The following is a 22,859-nucleotide window of genomic DNA, read 5'->3' as shown; positions in this document are numbered from 1 at the left end:
CTATACCTGTGTAAGGGACTGGAAGGTTAAATACCCGTGCTTTCTTTGTGATTATCTGTATTTTCTGGCACTCTAATTATTTTTGTGATAAAGGAAAATTAAAATGTACATGTGATCTATCTCCTAAAAAAATACTTAGTTACAAAAGGAAAAAATAGTAGCTATACAATGGAGAAACTGGGTAATCCATAAACAAGTGACCAAAATTAACATGACCAGTAACACCGACACCCCGTGCCTCTATCTGAGCTCTTTGAGGACAGGACGGCACTTACGTTCGGCTCAGTTGGTGACGCATAACCAGAATCTACCACCATGTGATACAAGACAAACACAAATCAGGAACCACTGTTCTGTGACATAATTAGTCTGTACTCTTCAAAAATGTCAAGGTCAAAAAAACCTGAAGAACTGTCTCAGACTTTAGGAGGCTAAAGAGGAAAAAGAACAACTAAATGGATATATGATCCTAGACTGGATTCTGAAATGGGAAACCAATGACTACTGGTAGGATGAATGGAAAACCACAGGATGATAGATTAATATGTTGTATTAACGTTTAATTTTTTGAATTTGATAGATGCACTGTGGTCATATAAGAAAATAACCTTATTTGTAAGAAATATACACTGGCCCTGGCTAGCGTGGCTCAGTTGGATGGAGAATCGTCCTGTGGGTTTGATTCCCAGTCAGGGCACATACCTCGTCTAACTCACCTTCTTCCTTATCCACCCCTCCCTTGAACAGTCTCCCTCCCACATTCTGTCTGGGCATCACCACCCTCCCAGCTAATCAGGTGAGAGACCTCGGAGCCATTTGGGCTTCCCCCAGCCACATCCAATTATCCAGAGAGTCTTATCCAGATGAAATTCTGGGGATAATATCTATTCTTAAACACAGGCATAACTCAGAGATATGGCAGGTTCACTTCCAAACCACCGCAATAAAGTATCACAATAAAATGAGCTGTAATCTTTTTGCTGGTGGGGGATCTTGCCTTCAATTTGTGAAAAATGCAACATCTGTGAAGCACAGTAAAGCAAGGAGGAATAAAATGAGATATGTCTATAGTTGAGCATATGGCAAAATGTAAAAAATTGGTGAATATGGGTTAGAATATATGAGTTCTTTATTCTATTCTTGCAGCTTTTCTATAAGTATGAAGTTATTTCAAAATGAAGTTAAAAATGCAATCAACCCAAACCAAACCACCCCCCTGCCACTGCATAATCAACACACATACATATACCTTCTTCCTAAATTACAGTATTTTAACATACCTGTTAGAAATAAGATAAATCTTGGCTTATCAGGCACAAGTTTGTTTGTTTTATTTACAAGAAATAACATATGTACAAACTCTAAAACTGTGAAGTTGCACTATAGTTCAAGTTCACATTTCAATTAATCCTTGAGCAGGTATATACTTTTTAAATATCCTCTAAATTAGAAAATCCTTGTTTCTGAAATAAGTTTTTATATAAAGTCAAATCCTTGTGACTTAAGGATGGCTTGACAGTCTGAAGTGACTTTAGAAAGTGCTCTTGTCTCACGGTGGTTGCTTCTAGTCCATTTTCTTGCAGAGCCAGCAAGGCAGCCTAAGGGATACAATAAGAAATAGTCTGCTTCATTTTTGTATTATAATATACAAAGTCTGAATGCAAACAGCTCAGTCTTACTGCATAGAATTCCAATACTCATAACAACCAAAACATTAAGCTATAAAGTTGGTAATTAAAAGTCCTCTTAGTAGAACTTTTCTTCTAAATTAACCTCTGGCCTTAAACAGGAAAAAGTTGCAGAACAGTATGTACATTATGAGCCCACATACATATGTGAAGATCAGAGATGATCTTCCTGACCCCAGACTAGGAGTTTCCAAACAGGGACACAGCACGGATCACAAAGGAACACATCAAACACACACTTTGTGACCCAGCAATTCTCTTTGTAGGTACATACATACATGAAACAGACACGCATACACATGTACACCAACAGACATGTACAAGACTGTCCACAGCAGCACAGCTCGTAACAGTAAAGCATTGGGTGCCCTGAATGTGCAGGAGTGGTTTCCTCTGGGGTAGAGAGTGGGGGGCCCAAGGAAGCTCCCGGGGTGTGGACAAGCTTTTTTAAGCTAAGTGGCAGATATACAAACGTGTTCACTTTGTGTTAATTCAATGCACTGTACCCATATGGTCTATGCATTTTTCTGAACGTTATATTTTACAGAAGTTTATGGAGAGAATATATGTGCCCCTGTGTCCATTGCAGCATTATTTACAATAGTCAAAATATGGACGCAGCAACCCAAGTGACCCTCGATAGACAAGTGGATAAAAAAGCTGTGGTGTATATCTACAATGAAGTATTACTGGACCATAAAAAAGAATGAAATCTTACCATTTGCAACACCATGGAATGACCTAGAGGGTATTATGCTACGTGAAATAAGTCAGACAGAGAAAGACAAATACCATATGACCTCACATATATCTGGAATGTAAAGAATGACATAAATGAACAAAACTGAAACAGACTCACAGATACAGAGAACAGACCAATGGTTGACAGAGGGGAGCGGGATTGCAAGACTAGGTGAAAAAGGCGAAGGGAATAAGAAGCACAAATTGGTATTTACAAAATGGTCACGGGTATGTCAAGTACAACATAAGGAACGTAGTCAGTAACTATGTATGGTGCCAGGTGTGTCCTGGAAATATCAGGAGAAAGTATGGCTGTCTAACCACTACGCTGTATCCCTGAAACTAATGCAAAATAGTACTGAATATAAACTGTGATTGAAAAATAAAATTAAAGAATAATAAAATTTATTCAAACTTAAAAAAACATTTATGGAAAGGGAAAAACATGGACAATGGCTTCTTTTGTCCTCAATATAAAGTCTAAATGCCTTAAAGTGGCTTAGAAGGACCGGAGTGATCCAGCCACTGCCCACTTCAATAATGTCACGTCATTTCTTGTCTCCAATCGTCTGCATATTTTATTCCCCTTGCCTCAAACACTCCCCTTCCCTCCCTCGGCCTGGGAGCTCCCTCGCCATCCCCCGCCTTCCAGTTCACACACCCTCTCTCGCAAAGCCTTCTATGACACCCGAGTCTGGTGTTCTTCCTGGGTGCTTCCACAGCACCCTAGACTTGCCCGACTCACTGCATATTTTCAGTTGCCAACTCAGGGTTAAGACCTGCCCCTCCGCACACTCCCCATCGGCCTGGAGGCTCCGTAGGGAGGGGGCTGCCGCTGTCTGTTTCACCTTGCCTGGCGCCTGCCGCATGGACGTCTGTCAGCAAATACTGCTGACTGAGTGAAGAGCTGGACAAAGGAAGAAACACTTCGAACCCAACATTTCTTCACTAATTAACTTACTTCTTTGCAGAGGTTTCCAAGATCAGCCCCAGAAAAGAAGCGGGTTTCTGCGGCTAGGCTTTCTAAGGAAACATCAGGCCCCACCGGCATCTTTTCTGTACAGACTTTCAAAATGGAAAGCCTGCCCTGAAACAAAATGTGACATGTTTATAACCTTATAACATTTCTGTTTGACACATGCTATATTAAAAAAATCAAGTTCATTAACAACCACAACTAAAACAAAAACAAAAACATTTCAAGTTAAGAGTTTCCTATTATGTTACATAGAAAGGATGTGTATTTAAGAATCAAACAGTAAGAAAGAATCACTTTACCTGAAGAGGTAAAAACGATTAATTAATCAATGGCTCATATTACAATGGTAAAAATGACATCATGATAAAATTTTAATATTTTTACAGTTAATGTTTAAAATAGCCAATCACAGACACATCTCTTTAAGAGACATGATGAATCTCTTTTTTGGGCGTAAACAGTGCCATCAGACAGGTTTAAAAGTATTGTAAATACATGAACTATCAGACACAGCTAAAAAATAGAATAGACATTTAAAATTTTTTTCCATCCCTTCAAAACTTGAGAAAAGCCCAAGGAAAGACAAAGCCCATTCCCTGTGCCCTTCACCCTCCCTGCCCAGTGGCTCTGGGCGGTGAGGCCAGAGAACTCACTGATTCTTTGGCTGTGGATACACTGTGTGATCTCTGACATCTCAGATGTCCCCACTGTGAAATAAGGATGCTGACCCACACAAGCTCCAAAACCCCTTTAACGCTTTAGGACTCCTCCATTCTGGTTGTAAAATAATGGTGAGTAGACTCAACAAACGTAGTAAGTTCACTGAAATTACCACCTTACTTTTTGGCTTATGTTTCTCCGAAAGCAGGGCCAGAGCACTCAGAAAAAGCAGACGGAAAAGATAATTTATGAAGGGCACCAGGCAAGGAAGAACGCAGAACCCAGTCTGGAATTCGATCTGCCAGGCCCCTGGGAGTTCAGACATTCCCACAGAGTAAATGTGCACCACGATTACCTCTGCATCTGGAGGTGGGATACAAATAATCTTGTCCAGCCTTCCAGGCCGTAGCAGGGCATCGTCTAACACATCCGGTCTATTTGTCGCCGCAACGATCATGACATTTCGATTAAAAACTTCCTGAAACTCTAACTGAGAGAAAACATACAATACAAGGTAATGTCAATAAATCATTAATTGTATCTTTTTAAATTACAAATCAGTAGGTCCATTTGTTTTTAAGTAGGGATCTTTTTCTTTGGACTACAATGCTTATACCTCCTATCCAGACTACCTTCTCGATTTCAAGATACTGCGTTAGCAAATTATTCATCAAAGAGCCACTTGTGCACATGATGAGGGGAGAGGCGACTGTGAGGGAACATCTCTCCAAGAAAAGTCTTACCTCAGACCAGACAACATCTACCTGGTATCTGAGGCACCTGAGCCTCAGTGAATGTTTACAACCGAAATGGGTGACTTGAAGAGACAGAAGCATAGGACAAACACATGGAGATGTATGGCCATGAAAAGTCTTGGCTCGTCTCCTTAAAGAGAGAGATTTACTTTACTTTTTATTTTTCTTTCCAGAGGCAGAAATATGACAATTAACCTCAATTCTAAGTATATAAACCGTGGCCGCAGATAAGCAGCCAGGGCAAGGCCTTACATACGAAGCATGCAAGGGTGTTTGTGGAACCGAATAATCGACGTATCAATAGCTCTCTGGCAATGTGATCTCTCAAAGCAGTGAGTTCCCTCTACCTGCAAGTGTTCAGCTGAGGCTGGATAAACACTGTAGGATGCTACTGAGTCATCCCTGCATTTGAGACTTGATTAGAAAACTTCATGGGTCCCTTCGAATTCTAGTGGCACATGTTCCTAAGGAGCTATAAGACTTTCCTTACAGGGAACAATTTTACAAGGGGGAAATAAGCAGTAACAGAAAAAGAACAGAAGAAAAGGAAATTATCTGTCAGGGACTATTTAAGGACACCCAACTCTATCTGGAAGAGACTCAGAAGGGAAGAGAGAACTTCCAAAGGTCACTTTAACTTCATTATAACCAGGGATACCCCTTCCTCAAGGAAACTGGAATTTTCAATTCTAAAATTATTGAAAATAATAATGTTTTATTTCACACAAAAACAATTTACAAAGGGGTAAACACTGGTTTTTCAGGATGTAGAAATAACAAGAAACTCTCTTCTCCATTAATAATATGTAAAGTTCTATTTCTTCACCTTAGAAGAAATAAAGTTCACATTCATATACAGCTAAGATAAGTTATTATGAAATTTACCTCACTTTCTCCAGCTAAATCGCGATTTTACCAGCTTTGGAAAGAACCTGAACAGAGTCAAACTGAAATCATATCATTCTTCCTATAAGATGAATCCCGCTCAGGGAACGCTAGTGCAGGTGCATTCTGTTTAAATGTTGGCCTGGTTTTCAGTGTACTCTGGCTAATAAATACCTCTTCATTTTTTTTCAGCTCCTTGTATTTACCCTGTTGATCTGATTTACTTCCTCTTCTTTCTATAGTTTTAAGTCCAACACCATCTAATTCATTCAGGAGAACAGAAAGAACACGCTCTTGAACATTACATCCTGTGTTGCTGATTGATCGGGCGCCCAGGATTGAATCAATTTCGTCCAAAAACACAATTGCTGGAGTATTTGCTCTTGCTTGTCGAAATACCTTTTGTTAGGGAAATAAAAATATTTAAAAGCTATACATCATACCTTACTCATGTGAGTGTATGTTTTCTACATTACTCTTTTTACAGTGTGAAAAGAAGAGAAAAAATTGAAATGTCTAAGGATTGGGGAACAAAGAAATAAAACTAGGAACAATGGAGTATTACACAGGGTTAAAAATCATGTTTTCAAAGAATGTTTAATATTATAGAATTTTAAAAGTTAAAAAAATCACAATAAAGACACACATATATCCCCTGCCCAAGAAAACAGAAAGACAAAAGAAATTCACCAAGATGTTAATGTAGGTAGAAACATTATGAACAAGTTCTTATTTATATTTTCTACATTTTCTAATAAATATGTAAAACTTTTTTTTCAAATTAACAGCTTTTATTTATTTCTTTTTCTTCAAGTACAGTTGTCTCCACTTTCCCCCCACCGCTTTCCCCCACCCAAGTGGGAAGTGCCCCACCTCCCACCTTCAATCCTACCCCCCTTGGGTTTGTCCTTGGGTCCTTTGTACCTGCTCCTTGACAACGCTCCCCCTTCTTTCCCCCATTATTCCCCTCCCACCTCCCCTCTGTATAACTTTTCTAACAAGAGAAAAGCCAGTTACATTTTTTTTTAAAAATTTTATCCTTAAGGTATGAAATGAAAATTCAAAAGTACACTTAACTGCATGGGGGAAAATAAACAAACCAACCTGAGACAAGAGTTTTTCTGAATCTCCAACAAAAGGTGAAAAGAGATCAGCTCCGCTCACAGAAACCAACGAGCAACGGCAGCTGGTGGCCAGGGCCCGCACCAGGGTGGTTTTAGCACATCCAGGAGGGCCGCAGAGGAGAACGCCCTTTGGTGGTGGTAGGCCCATCCTGACAAATTCACGCGGGAATTTCAGAGGCCATTCAATGCTCTGTAGTACACAAAAGGAGACGGTCGTTTTAGCATACAATGAAACATCAAATAATTCAGTAAATTCATTTGCCCATTCAACAATTCTCAGGTACCCATTTTGAACCGGAAAAGCTGTCTATTCTCCAGAGCAGCCAGGGATGTTGTAACTGAAGTCAGGTCACATCACTTCCTTCCTAAAATCTTTCCATGACTTGTCATCACAATCAGAATTAATCCCAAATCCAAACTCCTCACTCACCACTGCTTACAAGGCCTTACATAAGCTGACTACTGCCCAGACCGCTTCCGTCTCTGGTCCTTTATCTGCTGTTCTCTCTCTGCCTGAACACTCCCTCAACATCTTTGTGCAGCTATCCCTCATCATTTAGGCCTCAGTTCAAATGTCATTTCCTCAAAGACATCTTCCCTAACCTTTCTAATTAAAGCAGACCCTCCTTCTCCTAGTTACTCTATGCAACTGCCCAGCTCTTGCTTTTGGAGCACTTATTCGCGCACTACCTGAAATGATTATTTTTCCATGCTGGGTTTGTTCCATTCTGCTTCTGCTAGAACATCAGTCAACTTCACCTCTAAATCCCCAGCACCTAGAATGACACCTTCACAAAGCAGGCACTCAATAAATGTTAACTAGATAGTTAAATAAATCTTCACTTCCTCTTAGGTAGATAATTTTATCCTTATCATTTTACAGATGTTGACACTCAGGCTTAGAAAAGTTAAGTAACTTGCCCAGGGCTCCCTGCTAGTGAGGCGGCAGAACTGAGACTGACTGCAGGCAGTGCAGATCAAGAGCAGGAGCTTTTACCTTCCGCTATATTGCTTCGCTACAAAGGAGGGACAAGACACGACCTCTGTACCTAGGCAGCTCATATTTTAGTTGGGGAGATAGGCTTGTACACTAACAACCAGGTGAGAGAAGGGGCATTCCATCTGGGGAGTGCCCCAGATGGGGAGAGGAAACAATACGTACAGAGAGACACCCAATCCACCCGCCATCAGTAAGTGGGAACAGAGGGAGGATGGAGGATAGGGGAACCAAAAAGCAACAGAGTTGAAATGAAGGCAGGAGTCAGGTCACAATAGGACTTAGAAGTTTTAGGCAACATTGAGGAGCAGTACACACAATGGACTAGAAGGAAATGAAACTAGAGGCAAGGAGACCAGTTAAAATTCTCTTGCAATGACTCAAGACTACAAAAATAACACGGCATGTGTCAGAGGCAGTGGAGGTGTGCAAGGGGTGGATTTAAACATAAGATGTAATTGTATTTTACACAGAGACTAAGTTCTAAATCCAGAGGGGAAGTATGTGCATGCATGCGATGACCCTATGCATTCAGAAGACAGGTTTCCGACTTGGGGGTGGGGTGGCTGGCTGGCTGCACTGAGGCAGGGAATCCAGGTGTGGAGGTGGAGTTGATTAGCTGAACTTTGAACAAGCTGAGTTTGAGATCCCTGGAAGTTCTCCAGTAGGTCAGCAGCTGGGTAGTTCTGATAATCAAAAGAAGTGTCTGGGCAGAACATAAGGATTTTTAAGTTAAGTTTTCTGGGAACAGTTGAAGTCTTATACATCAAAATCACGGACTCATTCACAGAATGGAAAAAGAGGACTCCCAGGAGCTCAGAGCACTAACATTCAAGGTACATGAGAGGAGTGTTCAGAAAGGCAGGAAAGCTTAACATCTCAAAGCTAAAGCGTTTTCAACAGAAAGGTGTGGCCCATCTCTCACATATTTTGTGAAGATTAAACGAGACAATGCAGAAAATCAGGGCATATCATAAATGTGCTTAACCATGGACACAGCGATGCCAGGGTTCACTGTAGCTGGAGCTCCTAGTGAAGATGAATAAATGATGATGGATACTTATAGATCGGTCTTTTGTGTGTGTGGTTAGAGACACCTAGTTCCTTATGACAGGATCACGGGAAGGTAAGTTGACAAAATCAATTTCTGAGACTGCAGTGCCAGCAAGCACAGCGGAGAGTTGTGTCCCTCAACATCCACTGTGGGAACCAGCACAAGCAGCCATCTGGGCCAGGCTCACTGTTTATTATAATGCTGTGCTTTTACCAGTCCCAGACCAAAGGCCCACCACCTACTAATGTATTAGTACAGCCTGTGAACTAAGAATCATTTTTATATTTTTAAATGCTCGGGAAAAAAATATTTCACGATGTGAAAATTATATGGCTTCAGGGTCCATAAAGAAAGTTTCAACAGAACACAAGCACCCACTATGTGATGCCTGTGGTTGTTTCCGTGCTACCATGGCAGCTGAGTGGTTGCAGTTCAGACTGTATGGCCTACAAAGCCTGAAGTATTTACTGTCTGGCCCTTTACAGAAAAAGGTTGCTGACCCCTGCTCTAGATTATGAACTCTTTAAAGCATAAAACAAACAAAATGAGAATGAGGTAGGGAACTATGAAAACCACTATTTGATGCCTACAGAATTGGACGGAAGTCCAATTAAATAAAGACTGAGGAGTGGTCACTAGATTTAAATGTGGGGATCAAATTAGCAATGGCAGGAAGAGTGGTGTCGGCACTGCCTGCTTTCACCATAAACACACTGATTGCGCTTAAACTGCAATATTCTTCTGGTTTGAGCAGTCTCTCTAGTTTACCTGTCTTAACTTCAGTTTTACATCTTCAAGGCCACCAATCTGCTCCCAGCCAACAGGTTTGATGTCCATCAGCCCAACGACACTTCGAAATGATGAGGGCTGAATCTTCTTAAAAGCTTCAAGGAAGTCTGCTTCATCAATCATCGGCTTGTCCTGGTTCTGAAGAAACACACCCAAAACAAAATCAAACCAAAAATGAGGTGAGATTTTTTTTTGCATAATTACTTTTTCTATCTTCTTTAAATCTGTAAACCTCTTTTATCATTATAAAATTTATATATATGGTACAAAAAATTACCCCCCCAACATTCATCCCCAGAGGATACCAACAGTCTCCTCTGTGCTCTCCCAGCATGTTTGATAACCATAAGCATGCATATATCCTTGCAAACAGATAACACAAATGGGAATACACCATACATATTAATTTGTCCTTTTTCACAGATCTTAGAAACCTTTTCATATCAATACAGCACTATCTCACTCCTCTTCTTCTGCCTCACTTTTACATGTCAAGTACTTTTTTTAAAAAAAAGATTATGTTTATTTATTTTTAGAAAGTGGGGAAGGGAGGGAGAAAGAGAAGCAGAAAACATCAGATGTGTGAGAGATACATTGATGGATTGGCTCTCACATGCCCCCAACCAGGGACCTGGCCCACAACCCTGGTGTGTGCCCTGACTGGGGATTGAACCGGTGACTTTTCGGTTTGTGGGAGGACACCCAACCCACTGAGCCACACCAATCAGAGCTACATGTCAAGTATTCTAGGTAATTTCCTCAAAGCAGAATCACAGAGCTTAAGAACATGTACACTTACAGTTGTGACAGCTGTTACCAAACTGTCCTCAAAGCTGCACCAATAAACAAAAAGGTGCTGTTCTCCCCACACCTCTCTGACACTGGACATTACCAAACTCTTAAATTTCTCCCATGTGACAGAGGAAATAGGACTCACTATTGTGTTCATTAAATTTCTTCAATCGAGAGTGAGATGGAGGGAGTAAAGGAATTAGAAAATCACCTTTTTTGGAACCATCATACTAAAGGCTTTTCTAAGCAAGAATCACTAGTGGATTCTAATCTAGGGGAGGGAAAGTTCGATCAGGAGAAGGATATTTGCATCACCTCAGAAGGTCTCCACATAGATTTATTAGTTGCAAATGGAAAGACAGCAGCTATATGGTGGAGAAACTGGACAAAACCTTGACTGTTGATCACATCAGTCACCACTTCGGGGCATCTTGTGCCTCCAAATGTGATACCCTAAGAAGGACACACTGCACTTATGCAGTATTTCCAACAGGCACACATAACCTAAATCTCTGAAGAATCATTAGACAAACCCAACCTAAGAGGCATTCTAGAAAATCACTAACCCGCATCCTTAAAAAATGGCAATATCAAGTATCACACACACACACACATACACACACACACACACACACACAAGGCTATGAAAGTGTTCAAGATTAAAAATAAAAACTAAGTGTAACATATTATACTGGATGAGTCTGTACTCAAAGAAAAATATGCTAAAAAGATCAAAACTATTACCAAAACCAAAATATGGACTCCAAAATATGGACTATAGATCTGATACATTTTCATCTATTGATACCATTTTGATCTACTGATCTATTTTGATACTACTGATACATTTTGTATCAATATTAAATGTCCTAATATAATGAATACATGTATACTGTGGTCATGTATGAAAGTATCCTTGTTGTTAGGAAATAGTTGTTAAAATACTAAAGGATAATGGGTTATGATATATGCAGCCCATCCTCAAATGATTCAGAAAATGTGTATACATACATGCATACATACAGAGAGAGAGAAAATATTGGATTGGCCAAAGTTCATTTGGTTTTTTTGTATAAGATGGCTATAGTGGCATTTAGTTGTCTTTAACTTCATTTTAAACAATTTTGTTAGACTATATTGTCACAGCTGTCATATCAGCATGCATTTAAAAAAAACATCGAAATTGGTGAATTTTTATATAGCCGTTTTAATACTGATGTTGGAAGAAAATACACATTTTTGGCATTTTATGGTTTATTATTTCAAGAAAAGTAAAAGTGCAACTGAAATGCCAAAAAAAACCCGATTTGTGCAGTGTACAGAGAAGGTGCTGTGAATGATCAAATGTGTCAAAAGTGGTTTGTGAAGCAGATCTCTCACTGGACGATGCTCCATGGTTGGGTAAACCAGATGAAGTTGACAGCAATCAAAGATGCATTAATTGAGAACAACCAATGTTGTACCACTCAGGAGGCAGCCAATACTCAAAATATCCAAATCAATAAAGTTACTGGTGAAAATGAAAAATGTGTCTTTTAATTTACAGAAAAAACTAAACAGACTTTTTGGCCAATCCGATATAAAGCTAATTATGTAAAATGTTAAAAGTTGGTGAATTTGGATAAAGGATTTAGCAGGAGTTCCCTGTCTTGCAACTCAGCCTAAAGTTTTAATTATCTCAAAATAGAAAGTCAGAAAAACCCAAAAGTGGAATCTTTAAAGAGAATATTTCATGTTTTATTGACCATTTGTAACCCTGTTTTTGTCAACTACCTGTTCATGCCTTATTACCCACTTTCTCTTGGATTATTTGTCTTTTCTTATTGGTATACGAGAGCTGTTTCTACATCGAGGTAATTGGTATTTCTGTCATGGGCTAAAAGCATTTTCCCTGGTCTGTCCCGTGTCTTATCTTTGCTTATCGTTCTGCCATTCCAAAATGGCCAAATTAGTAAACCATTTCCTTTTTTGGCTATTAAGTTTTATGGTATGCCAAGAAAGGCTGTCTTCACTCCAGATTTTATTCTGGAGAATCTTCTAGCAATTCCCTTAATCATTCTAGTGAAGCAGATTTTTTGTTCAAGTTAAAAACTCATTTTTATTTGTAATATCTGTATTACATTTAAGTATTTGCCCTCTTATATCAAATTCTAAGCATTTACTTGTCCAAAAATTTTCATTTTTAATAACCATTTTACCCCATTTATGTAAGATGATGTAAGTGAATATGTATATATAAAGCAATTCTGAACAGCATTCCTAAAAATGTTAATTATAATCTCTGGAAGAGACTTCAGGCAATTTTTACTTTCTTGATAATTTTTTATCTTGTTGATTATTCCTTATAAAAAACACTGTTAAATAATCTTTTAAATAACTTTTTTTTAAACTGGCTGGCAGTATCAGCTACTAGACTAATGCTCCACGGTCAGGTAGACCAGCTGAAGTTGACAGCAATCAAAGACACATTAATTGAGAAAACCAATGTTGCACCACTCAGGAGACAGTCAATTCTCAAAATATCCAAATCAATAAAGTCAGCCAATACCTGACTAATTAACCTTTAGGTAACACCTACTAACATTTGAAAATCCCATCAATATTTCCAGATCACTTATATGTACATTATTTCACTTGACTCCCATAATCCTCTCAGGCATATAAAATTCTTTTCCCTCCATGCGTACATGTGTTTCTGTTAATTCTCATCCTTTAACAGGAATTCTTCACAAAAAGCTGACCAGACTTGAATGTGTCCCTTGTCTGCCCTGGCACACACAGAGGCAGGAGGCCCTCAGCTGCTTGGAGGAGGAAAGAAGAAAAAGATGGAGCCAGTACCTCTCCAGATGCCTCTGTCCCTTCTTCCTTTATGCCCTTCTTTCTTTCTTCCACTTCCCCTGGTTGTTTAAGACCTCAGCCATCACCTGTGGTAACTATGCCTGGGCAGGCCCCTCCTCAAGTAGCACTGGGCTCTGCCCTAGGATGACAGCAGCTGGCTGGTCCACCTAAGCCAAGGTGCTTAAGGTCAAACCTGGAACTTCAAAGCAGAGGGAATCCTAAATGTAAATTCCATTTCTCTTCCCTTGGTACTCTCTTCATCCCCTCAAAAGGCATATGTCCTCACAACTTTACACAGGGACTTGTCATTGTATCTTCAAGAAGTTTGAGCTCTAAACCCAGAAGATGAGGACTTAAGTTTATATAACTCCTTCCCCAACATCTGTGTAAGAATAAAAATACGTGAACAGAGGAAGCATACAAATTATCTAGGTAAAGAGGTTTTGAAATTTTAAGATAAGTCATCCTTTTACGGATTGAGTTTTAAAAATTATAAGCCCATTATAACAGAGATGAGAATTTTGTCCCCAGTCCTCAGCATGTTGAAATTAATTTTTTTCTAAAGGGGGCTAGGAATTCAAGATTACTTATTACATACAACGTGAACAGATTTTCCAATCTATAGTGTTAAAAACTATTATATTTAAGCTAATATTCTAATATTTTTAATAGAGGTATTCATAGTTAAAGATTTGAATGTCCAAGTCGAATTTAAATAAAACTCCAGGTGCCCAATCTTTTCCTGAGTTAGAAAAGGTCATTTTCCCTACAAGGTACTTACTAATAACAAAGGGAAATAGTATGACAACAGAAAAATCTTGGAGATACCACCTTATCCAAGAAATCAAAGTTCATGGGACAAAGAGGTATCATTTGCTACCTAACAGATGCAATGAGAACACAGGATCATTCTGTGATAGTCCTGTCAAAAATGCAAAACCTGAATCAAATTATAAGGAAACATTAGTTACACCAAAGTGAGGAATATTTTACAGAATAACTGACATGCACTCTCAAAACATTAACGCCATAGAAGACTGAAGAGTGGTTCTAGATTAAAGAAAATTAAGAAATCGGAACAACTAAATGCAATGTGTAATCCTGGATTGAAAATGGTGTTTTCACTTCTCTTTTTTAAATTTTTGCTCTAAAGGAAATCAGTGGAACAAATGGTGAGATTGGGTAAGGTCTAAAGTATCATGTCAGTGTTCATTTCCTCATCTTGATAAGCGTGCTGCAGTTAAAGTCCTTGTTTTTAGGGAAAATACACTCAAGTTTTCAAGACTTGCCCCTTGGTATGGTAGGGCATGGTAGCTGCAGTATATTCTCAAAAGTAAGAAACAGCTGTGGAAAGTATCAAAAGTATCAAAAGTTCCAAGAAATGTACTTACCACTTGTTTAATCCCCCAAATTAATTTGTTACCTTAATAAAAAACGTAGCACACATGTTTTTGGCATGTTTCCTACCTTCTCCCCATGAAGCAGAGCATGCATGGCGGCCTCCCTACAGAGTGCTATCAGGTCTGCGCCAACGTAGCCGACTGTCATCTCTGCAAGGAGGCTCAAGTTGATTTGAGGAGAGATGGGCATCTTTGAGGTAATAACCTGCAGAATCTCCTTTCTTTGTTTAAGTGTGGGAGTCCCAATGACAACCTATATGCAAGGCAAAAAAAATTAAAGTTTACAGTTTAAAATATTTTTTTATCTTCCCAAATATGTACAATAATTTAGTGAGCAAATTAGGAACTATTACTGTGTACTCTTAAGCATTCCTTTATTCTGAACATATGAAAATCCTCATTTTCCAGAAGAGTAACACTGGCTATAAAGCTGCACGATGAAAATTATATAGGTCATTTAAGAAGTTTTTATTTGTTATTTTTGAGACTATACCAAATTCTAAGAGCCAGGTCACAGTCCTTACGGAGGTGATTTGAGAGTGGTACTAGATGGTATGAAGAAGAAATCCTCTCAAGTTCAGAACAGAGTAAGCTAAAAGTGTGCAAATATCATATCTCTTTAGAATCCTCCCACAAAGTTCAAACATCACTTCAACTAAACACTGTTCAAACTACTGATGTCTGCTCTGATTTAGTTCTTCCCTGTCTTCATCCTTTTATTCTAACACATTTATATATCGAGGCATTCCTTTTACTTTAAATTCTCATTCCTAATTCATTAAGGTTTAATGCACTCGTAGCAGACCTACTTCCCCTAAAAATTACCTTTACCGATGACAGTACGCTTTTTCAGGATCTGCCCAACAAAACTAACTCCCAATGGCCACCCTGCTTCTCGGAACAATTTGACTGTGAAAAGAAACCGTCCTGGCTCACAGCCCATATACTGACACGGGCTTCGCATGACAAACACCCCCACCATCCTCGCCGATTTCCGAACCTAAGTGGCAAACACCTCGCGGAAGCCAGCCGGGGCCAGAAGAGGACGAGGTTCCAGAGTAATAGGTTAATTGGCCTGGCCTGGCCTATTTACCTCTCGGTCAAATCTTCCAGGTCTGCGCAACGCTGGGTCTAGCGCGTCCGGACGGTTGGTGGATCCCACCACCACCACCTCGCGGTCCCCGCCGAAGCCGTCCAGCAGCGTCAACACCTGGGCCACCACGCGGCTCTCCGGAGCTTGGTGAGGGCCGCCCCGCCGCGGGCACAGAGCGTCTACCTCGTCCAGGAAGAGGAGAGTGGGCCTTCGACTGGCCAGCTCCTGGGCGCGTTGGAAGACCCGCCGCACGTTCTCCTCTGTCTCCCCGGGCCGGGCGCCCTGCAGCGCGGGGGCGTTCACTGCCAGGAGCTCCGCGCCCGCCTCCCGGACCACCGCCCGCACTAGCTGGGTCTTCCCCACTCCGGGGGGTCCCGCCAGGAGCACCCCGCGGGGCACTTCCAGCCCCAGCGCGGCCAGGGTGCGGGGATAGCGGAGCGGCAGGCTGAGGAGCTCTCGCAGCGAGTCGGCCGCCTCCGAAAGGCCCCCCAAAGGCACCTCGGGGTGGGACTGCTCTTCCGATGGAGGCTCCCTGCAGAGGCCGATGAGGGTGTGAGGAGTGACCAGCCCAGCAGGATCCGGACTAGGCACCCCACCGATGATGTGCAGGGCGGCCACCGGGCCGGGGACGCCGGGGCTGGCGGCCACCACGTGGCCCTGGGAGACCGGCCGGTTCCGCAAAAGCTCCTGTGCTGCCTCCAACACCGCGGCTGGATTTGGAGCACCGGGCGCGCCCGCCGGCTCACGCAACTCCGGCCACACAGTGAGGCGCCGAAGGGGCGGGCAGGGCGCCAGGCGGAGGTGGCTCAAGCTGAGACTCCCCTGTAACACCGGCGCCCCGACTGCCCACCCGGGGCTCGCGCACTTTGGATCCAATTGCACAAACCCGTCCGCTCCATCCCGCCGCGGCCAGGCGGTGCAAAGGCAGGAGCCGCCGTCAGGCAGCGAGATCTTCACCGCCGAACCCAAGTGCGCGCCCAAGGCACGGAAGGCTGCCGGGCCCAGGCGACAGCGCTGGGTGCCCCGATCCCTAGAGTCTAAGGGTAGGAGTCTTAAGAGAGGTCCTTCGGCAAGGGGACCTGAGTCCCAAGCCATTGCACACTGAGGAACCTAAGACGAGCAAAGCCGGGTAGAAGTTCCACCCGGGCGGCAAAGGCCGATACACTGAGCGCCCCGGCCGGAAGCAAGTGACGCGCATGCACCAGGAAAAAGTCACTAGCGTCCGAGTGGAGGCCAAAAGGGCCAATCGGAAAGGCTTGGGCCCTGGGGTATAGTCTGTGGTGATGTCGGGTTTGAAGGAAAACGCGGTCGGATTCCAGAGCTTTACGGCCCAAGCGTTCGTTTCGGGTGTCTTGGAGGCCGCGTAAAGCTAACTCAACTAGGTGTAACGACTCGGCGGTTTGCAGAGTCACCGGCGTAGCAGCCTCTTTCCCGGGCTCTCGGACTCGAGCGTCACCACGTGCTCGTTTGGAAAGTCAGGCTGGAGGCCGCCGTTTTGTGGGGAAGCCGCTGCAGCCCCCGTGGGCACAGTATTTTGGAGTGTTAATGTTTCAGGGGACTTGGAGTAGCTGAGAAACAGCCCTGGCGCCTTTGACAACCAGGGTTCCAACCTTTGTATAAAAAAGCGCCAGCATAGCAAGGGAGTAGCACAGTGGAGCATTTTAAATCCTTTGAAGAGAGGGAAGAAGTAAAATTGGGCCATCTGATGTATTTGTGGCACACCATCATAACCACTTTTATTCATGTGATGAGTGATTATTGTCTGTTTAGGGGACAGCAGTACTGAGTCCTGTTTTAGAGGCGATGCCTGTCTGTATTAAACTTCCTGCTATTATTCTTTCCATCTTTTCTCTAGCCACAGAGAATTAATCTTTCCTCTTAGCTGAAATACATTTCCTCTCTTTTTAAATTCTACGAACCAAAAAGAACTACGGATATTCAAAATTTTAAAAAGTGCTTGTTTTTATACTACTCACATCCTTCTGCCTCTACTTTTTCCACATTCACCGCAGCCCCAATTTATGAAATTTTAAAATTGAGATTGCAGATAGAGTGCTTAAGCCACTGAAGAGTTGGTTTTTCCCTACTTATGCAAATAGTTGACCCTTGAACAACACTAGAGTTAAAAGTGCCCCCCCCCCGTCAAAAGTGTGTATAACTTGACTCCCTCAAAATTTACTAATAGCCTACTATTGACCAGAAGCTTTACTGATAAAATGAACACTAGGTTGACATATTTTGTATGTTGTATGTGAAAGGTTTTCTTACGCTCCACTGAGGAAGAAATGCTAATCAACCACAAAGTCAGGCAGTATAGAACTTTAATGAAGTTCGTGCACCCAATGAGATTCTATGGTCTGCAAAGTGCAGGGCCAGAGAAGTCCCTGCCCAAGCAGAGAATGTAGTGGCATTTTATTTTCATTGGCTCTCCGTGGGAGGTGGGGATTGGTCCTCTTTGAACAAAGCAGCAATATATCATTGGTGGTTCTCCTCCGGTTCTTTTGCGGGTTGTAGTTCAGCCGCCATTTTGTGTTACCCTGCCCATCCTGATAGTATATATTATATGCTATTTTCTTACAATAAAGTAAGCTGGAGAAAGATGTTATTAAGAAAATAATAAGAAAGAGAAAATACATTTATATGTCATTTATACAGTATATTTATAGTACTGTATGTAGTTATTGAAAAAATCCCCACATTGATAGACACAGGCAGTTCAGTCATTCAAGGGTCAAGTGTAATCAACTGCAGACTCTATACAACGTCTTCTCAGTGGAAAATACTGTCTTATCTGAGATCTTAAAACCAGTGCAACTTCCTGGCCTCACTCAAACCTCAGGGCAAACACTGTGGCTGACTTCTGGATTCCACAGTCAATTATCTGGTTTCTGCTGTAGGTTTTTAGCTCCAGTGCTGGGACAACTTACAAGGAATCAGACAACAGCCTACTAAGAAGAGGTCCTGAAATGGCTAAACCACTCATTTCATCCAATTTTCTTTTTTATTTTGATCTTACTGGCTTCTGTCCTCCAAACTCAGACTTTTTGGTAACAGTTTTGTATTTTATGAAATAAAAAAACAATATTTTTACAGACCCCTGAAAGTGTAAATAAAGTGCCCACCAAGTTACTCTGTAATGATGACTGTATCTCACAGTTCTTTTTTTACTCTGATTCCAAGAAGCTTTGAGGATTCAAAAAAAGGGAAAGAAGACAATGCAGTCATAATGTCCTTAAATATGTATAGGACTCTCTTATAAAAGAGTTGGTATGTTTATGTATATCTACAGTGCAGAACTGGCCAGGTTGTGAAAGTTTAATGGAGTAAACATAAAAGTCCTCCTCACATTTTTCATATGGTCATATGGAAGAGGTAGGAGACATTTTATAAGATATAGGCACAAGCATAACCAAAACTAACACAAGGAGGCAAACAAAGTTATGTAAATCAAACTTCAAGTTTTCTGCATTTGGTTTAAACAAATGTAAAGGCTGTGATATTAAGGATATGATGTGGAAGAAATGACATATTGCTTTGGGTTGGTCTGAAAGATTGATTTTATACAAGGTCAAACTAGAATTATCTGACCTTGTTCATATACCCATGAAATACTCACTTCAAATCTTTCCCTAAAAGGCCCAGTTCTCACCTTAGAGCAACAAGAATCCTGTTCCCGGGCCTTCAGCTCTTATTCACACACTCTCCGCAGAACTCTAACTGGCTATTTCCAGTTAGTGAAATCCACTGTGTCCCCTTAGGTCAGACCATTGCAACACTACCTTAATATTCACATTTATCATGCCATTCACTAATATAGTCTTCTCCTTCTGGAAAACCATTGTGATGGGAGTTTTCTGGTTCTTTTTAAATTTTTTAAAATATATATAACCCCAAAATTGGTGATTCAATGACCTGAAGAGCACCAATTAAAGCACCAAAAGGCTGAACCACTAGAGGGAGTCCCGACCCATAAAAGCCAGAAGGCTACAGGACTTTTCCGTTTGAAGTGTTTTTAGCTGTGGCTTCTACTAGATTTTTTCCCAAGATTTATACCCAGTTACTTTTATCACATTAATTTCTACATGTCTCAGGCCATGAAGAACTCACTTTTAAAGTTAAACTGGTATATTAAATATCAAAATGAGATTCTCCCCCAATTCAAGATGTAGTAGTAGATTGACATCCAAACTGAATTTATCTTGCTATAGACTAGAAATAATTATAACGTTTAATTGCGACAAATAGCCTCACAAATATTTCACGAGATTTTCCTAACGAGGTTCATTTAACAGTTCCTCTTGATTTCAGTTGCTACATTCAAGTTTACACTGTACCTAATATTAGATTAACTATAAAAATTCTAAATTAACAAGTCTAAAATTCAAAAGAAATAGTTGGAATTTGTTTTTATAGAATAATAATTATACATTATTTGTGTCCCTTCAGCATCAATATTACATATTAAATGTTATATTTCAGGATGTAAAATATACCATAATTGTGAAAAATCTATAGAAAATTATTAAGCTAGTAGCATGAGACATATATGGATCCATGAATGCTAATCATTCTTATGCCTCCATTTTCATGTAACATTCAACCCAAACATATTTGAACAGTAGCAATGACTGAGTTGTAATAGATAAGTGTAGAGGTTCATTTAACTGTACATGAAAAGGAATGATTTGCAAATGTTTTATCTCAATATGTTCATGCAGATATGTCAAGTGACTTATTGCCACAGATACCTAATATAACTAAGACTTTCTTATTTTAAAGTAAATAAGAAAATCTCCTAAAATAGGACCTTGTTAAAATTGTTCTTTATATTTTTCCAGTTTTACTTTTTCTCATATATCAAGGCTGGAATTATTCTTTACAAGATACAGAGTAATGGGAGGGGGGTGGAATTAGAGCCATGGGAAATCTTTGCTGAACTATAAATGACCAGCAGACTATATTTAACAGAATGTCATTCTGACAGTCTGTTCTTGCAGATTTTCAGGAAACTACTTGTTTCATCACATTTTTATAAAGTAAGTCTTTAAGATAATTAACCCACATGATATTGGTTCAAACTGTTCAACTAGTAAGAGTAATAAACGTCATGTGTTTATTAAACAAATACTTATTGAATATCTACTTTGTGCTACTTACTACACCAGAGGCTGAGTATTTGATGGTTTTAAAGACTTCATGAAGTTTATGGTCCAGTGAGGAAGTCAGACATTAAATGACTCAATAAGTGAATAAGCCAGATAATTAAAGATGATGGAAATTGCTATGAAGAAAGATAAACAGAAAAGGCCTTTACACAGGGAAGCAGGGAAGGCCTTTCTGGGAAAGTGACATTTAAGCTTGAACCTGAAGTTTGAGAAGGAGCCAAAGAGAAGAATTGGGGTGGGGGCGGGGAGGGGCAGAGTACCAGTCAGAGGGAAAGTGTGGAACAGGTTTAAGAAATTAAAAGGAGGCCAATTTTGTCTTTACCGTACCTTTGCATTTATATTCTATTTTTTCTAATTGTTTTACCTATGTAAAACAAGGTGGATATTTTGTTACTCTGTATAGATAGTTTAAGGATGAAATTAACTTTAAAAATATGTATATGGTATACTTTACAGAAATCTAGCAGTGTGCTGAATTATAGCTGTGCTCAATAAATACTTGTTGGACTGAAATTAAGGAACAGAGTCTGGTGACACCTGTTATGTGGGTTATATTTTGTTCTGCCCAGATACACCACATGCTACTCAGCGGAGACTCAAGTAGACAGACCTCAAGGGTGATGATCTTCAAGGAGAATGTCCCTGTTAGTCCATTCTTCCTTCCAACTTCTGTCATTCATTTCTTCCTCTTTTGACAGTTTAAAAGTGCAATTAAATCAATCACTATAAAAGACTGTTAGAATTTAGGATTGTTGCCATAATCTTTGCTGATATTTAAATACTGTATCTTAAGGTTGAATATAACATGCATCGAGAAACCCATGGGCTGTAGACTGACTTATCTAGACATTCATCTTCCCTTTTTTCTTCCTATTGTCAATAGGAATCCTTATCACTTTTATTAAATTACTGCAGCAGCCTCCTAACTAAATTCTATCCCTCCAGTCTCTCCTAACATTGCTACTATATTAATTCAGCCAGGTAACTGCTGTACTTTGACTGGTTGTATCTCTCTTAATAAATCCCAGATTTTTCAAACACTCAAATTTGTCTAAGAGTGGACACAGTATTATGTAAGATCTTATCTAGGAAACTGAGCCAGAAAGAAGTCCAGCATATAGTGCTATCAACACATTTATGCATCTAGTTGCATTCTGTTCCTGTTGTTAGGCAATTATTCAATGTGATTTTGTACTATCTCTCCACTAAATTCTTTAAGTGATTTGGGAATTTGTACCACTCTTTTCTAGTATTTTGTAATTTTTGCTCTCCACTGTAACATTGAACAAAATACTAAGTGCTTAATAATTAAATATGCTGGTTCTCTCCATTACTAGAGATTTGGTTTGAATTTAGGAGAATGAATTTGAATCTCAGAAAATCTGGTTGGAGTATTATATTTGAGATATACTAGATCTGAGAATCCTTGTTTATCATGACAAATCCTAGAACTTTCACACTCTCAAACCCATCTAGGAGTAACCTAATATTATATGAGATCTGGTCTTGGCGACCGAGCTGGAAACAAGGCCAGTCTACAGAAATGGGAAGACACCATTAGAAAACAATGTGTAGAGAGTAATTCACCAGTAGTTACTTCATCAGAGTCTCCTCTAGTGCTTTGCTACAGCCCTTTCAAGAATGGAGTGAAATCTTTTTTAAGGCATCACAATCAGAGGAGATGGAGATATCTGTGCTGCACCACTGTTTCTAACTGGTTGCCAAGGCCTTCCTGCAGGCCAAGTGTGAGCCCTGAGAGAGCAGGGAGGGAGAGAGCTCATAACCCTTTGACCTCAAAATGGGGGGACTGACACCAGAAAAAATTGACCCACTGGGTTCCAAAGTAGCAAAACTGAAGATAAAGGGAGGAAGATACACATTCTGAATTCTCTTGAGCAG

The 22,859-nt window shown here is 40.4% G+C and overlaps 1 protein-coding gene across 4 annotated transcripts; it reads right to left on the bottom strand.

Annotated features, from left to right (window-relative positions):
• Positions 1–1,283: 1,283 nt before the first annotated feature.
• AFG2B (AAA ATPase AFG2B) lies at positions 1,284–17,451 on the bottom strand. Of its 4 annotated transcripts, none has more exons than XM_037054538.1 (8): positions 15,796–17,451; positions 14,770–14,955; positions 9,652–9,810; positions 6,813–7,022; positions 5,883–6,107; positions 4,424–4,558; positions 3,391–3,516; positions 1,284–1,598 (listed from the first exon to the last, which is right to left on the bottom strand). In XM_037054538.1, the coding sequence occupies exons 1-8, from the start codon at positions 16,888–16,890 to the stop codon at positions 1,431–1,433; spliced, it is 2,304 nt and encodes a 767-aa protein (XP_036910433.1). In that variant the 5' UTR covers positions 16,891–17,451; the 3' UTR covers positions 1,284–1,430. The 4 variants fall into 4 exon arrangements, with proteins under 4 accessions (XP_036910433.1, XP_036910434.1, XP_036910435.1 ...); XM_037054539.1 differs by having other exon boundaries at positions 4,424–4,554; positions 5,915–6,107; XM_037054540.1 differs by lacking the exons at positions 1,284–1,598; positions 3,391–3,516 and having other exon boundaries at positions 4,430–4,554.
• Positions 17,452–22,859: the final 5,408 nt, after the last annotated feature.

Source organism: Sturnira hondurensis, unplaced genomic scaffold, assembly GCF_014824575.4.
Source record: "Sturnira hondurensis isolate 20B ecotype Veracruz unplaced genomic scaffold, ASM1482457v3 Scaffold0008196, whole genome shotgun sequence".
NCBI classification, from domain to species: Eukaryota; Metazoa; Chordata; class Mammalia; order Chiroptera; family Phyllostomidae; genus Sturnira; species Sturnira hondurensis.
This window is presented reverse-complemented; position numbering and strand designations above follow the sequence as displayed.

Coding starts and splice junctions, on each gene's coding strand:
- AFG2B (XM_037054538.1), bottom strand. CDS start 16,890: ATGGCTTGGGACTCAGGTCCCCTTGCCGAAGGACCTCTCTTAAGACTC. Junction 4,559..5,882: donor AGCTGAAAAAAAATGAAGAG/GTATTTATTAGC, acceptor GTTTTCTCTCAG/TTAGAGTTTCAGGAAGTTTT. Junction 3,517..4,423: donor TCCCACCTCCAGATGCAGAG/GTAATCGTGGTG, acceptor ATTTTGTTTCAG/GGCAGGCTTTCCATTTTGAA.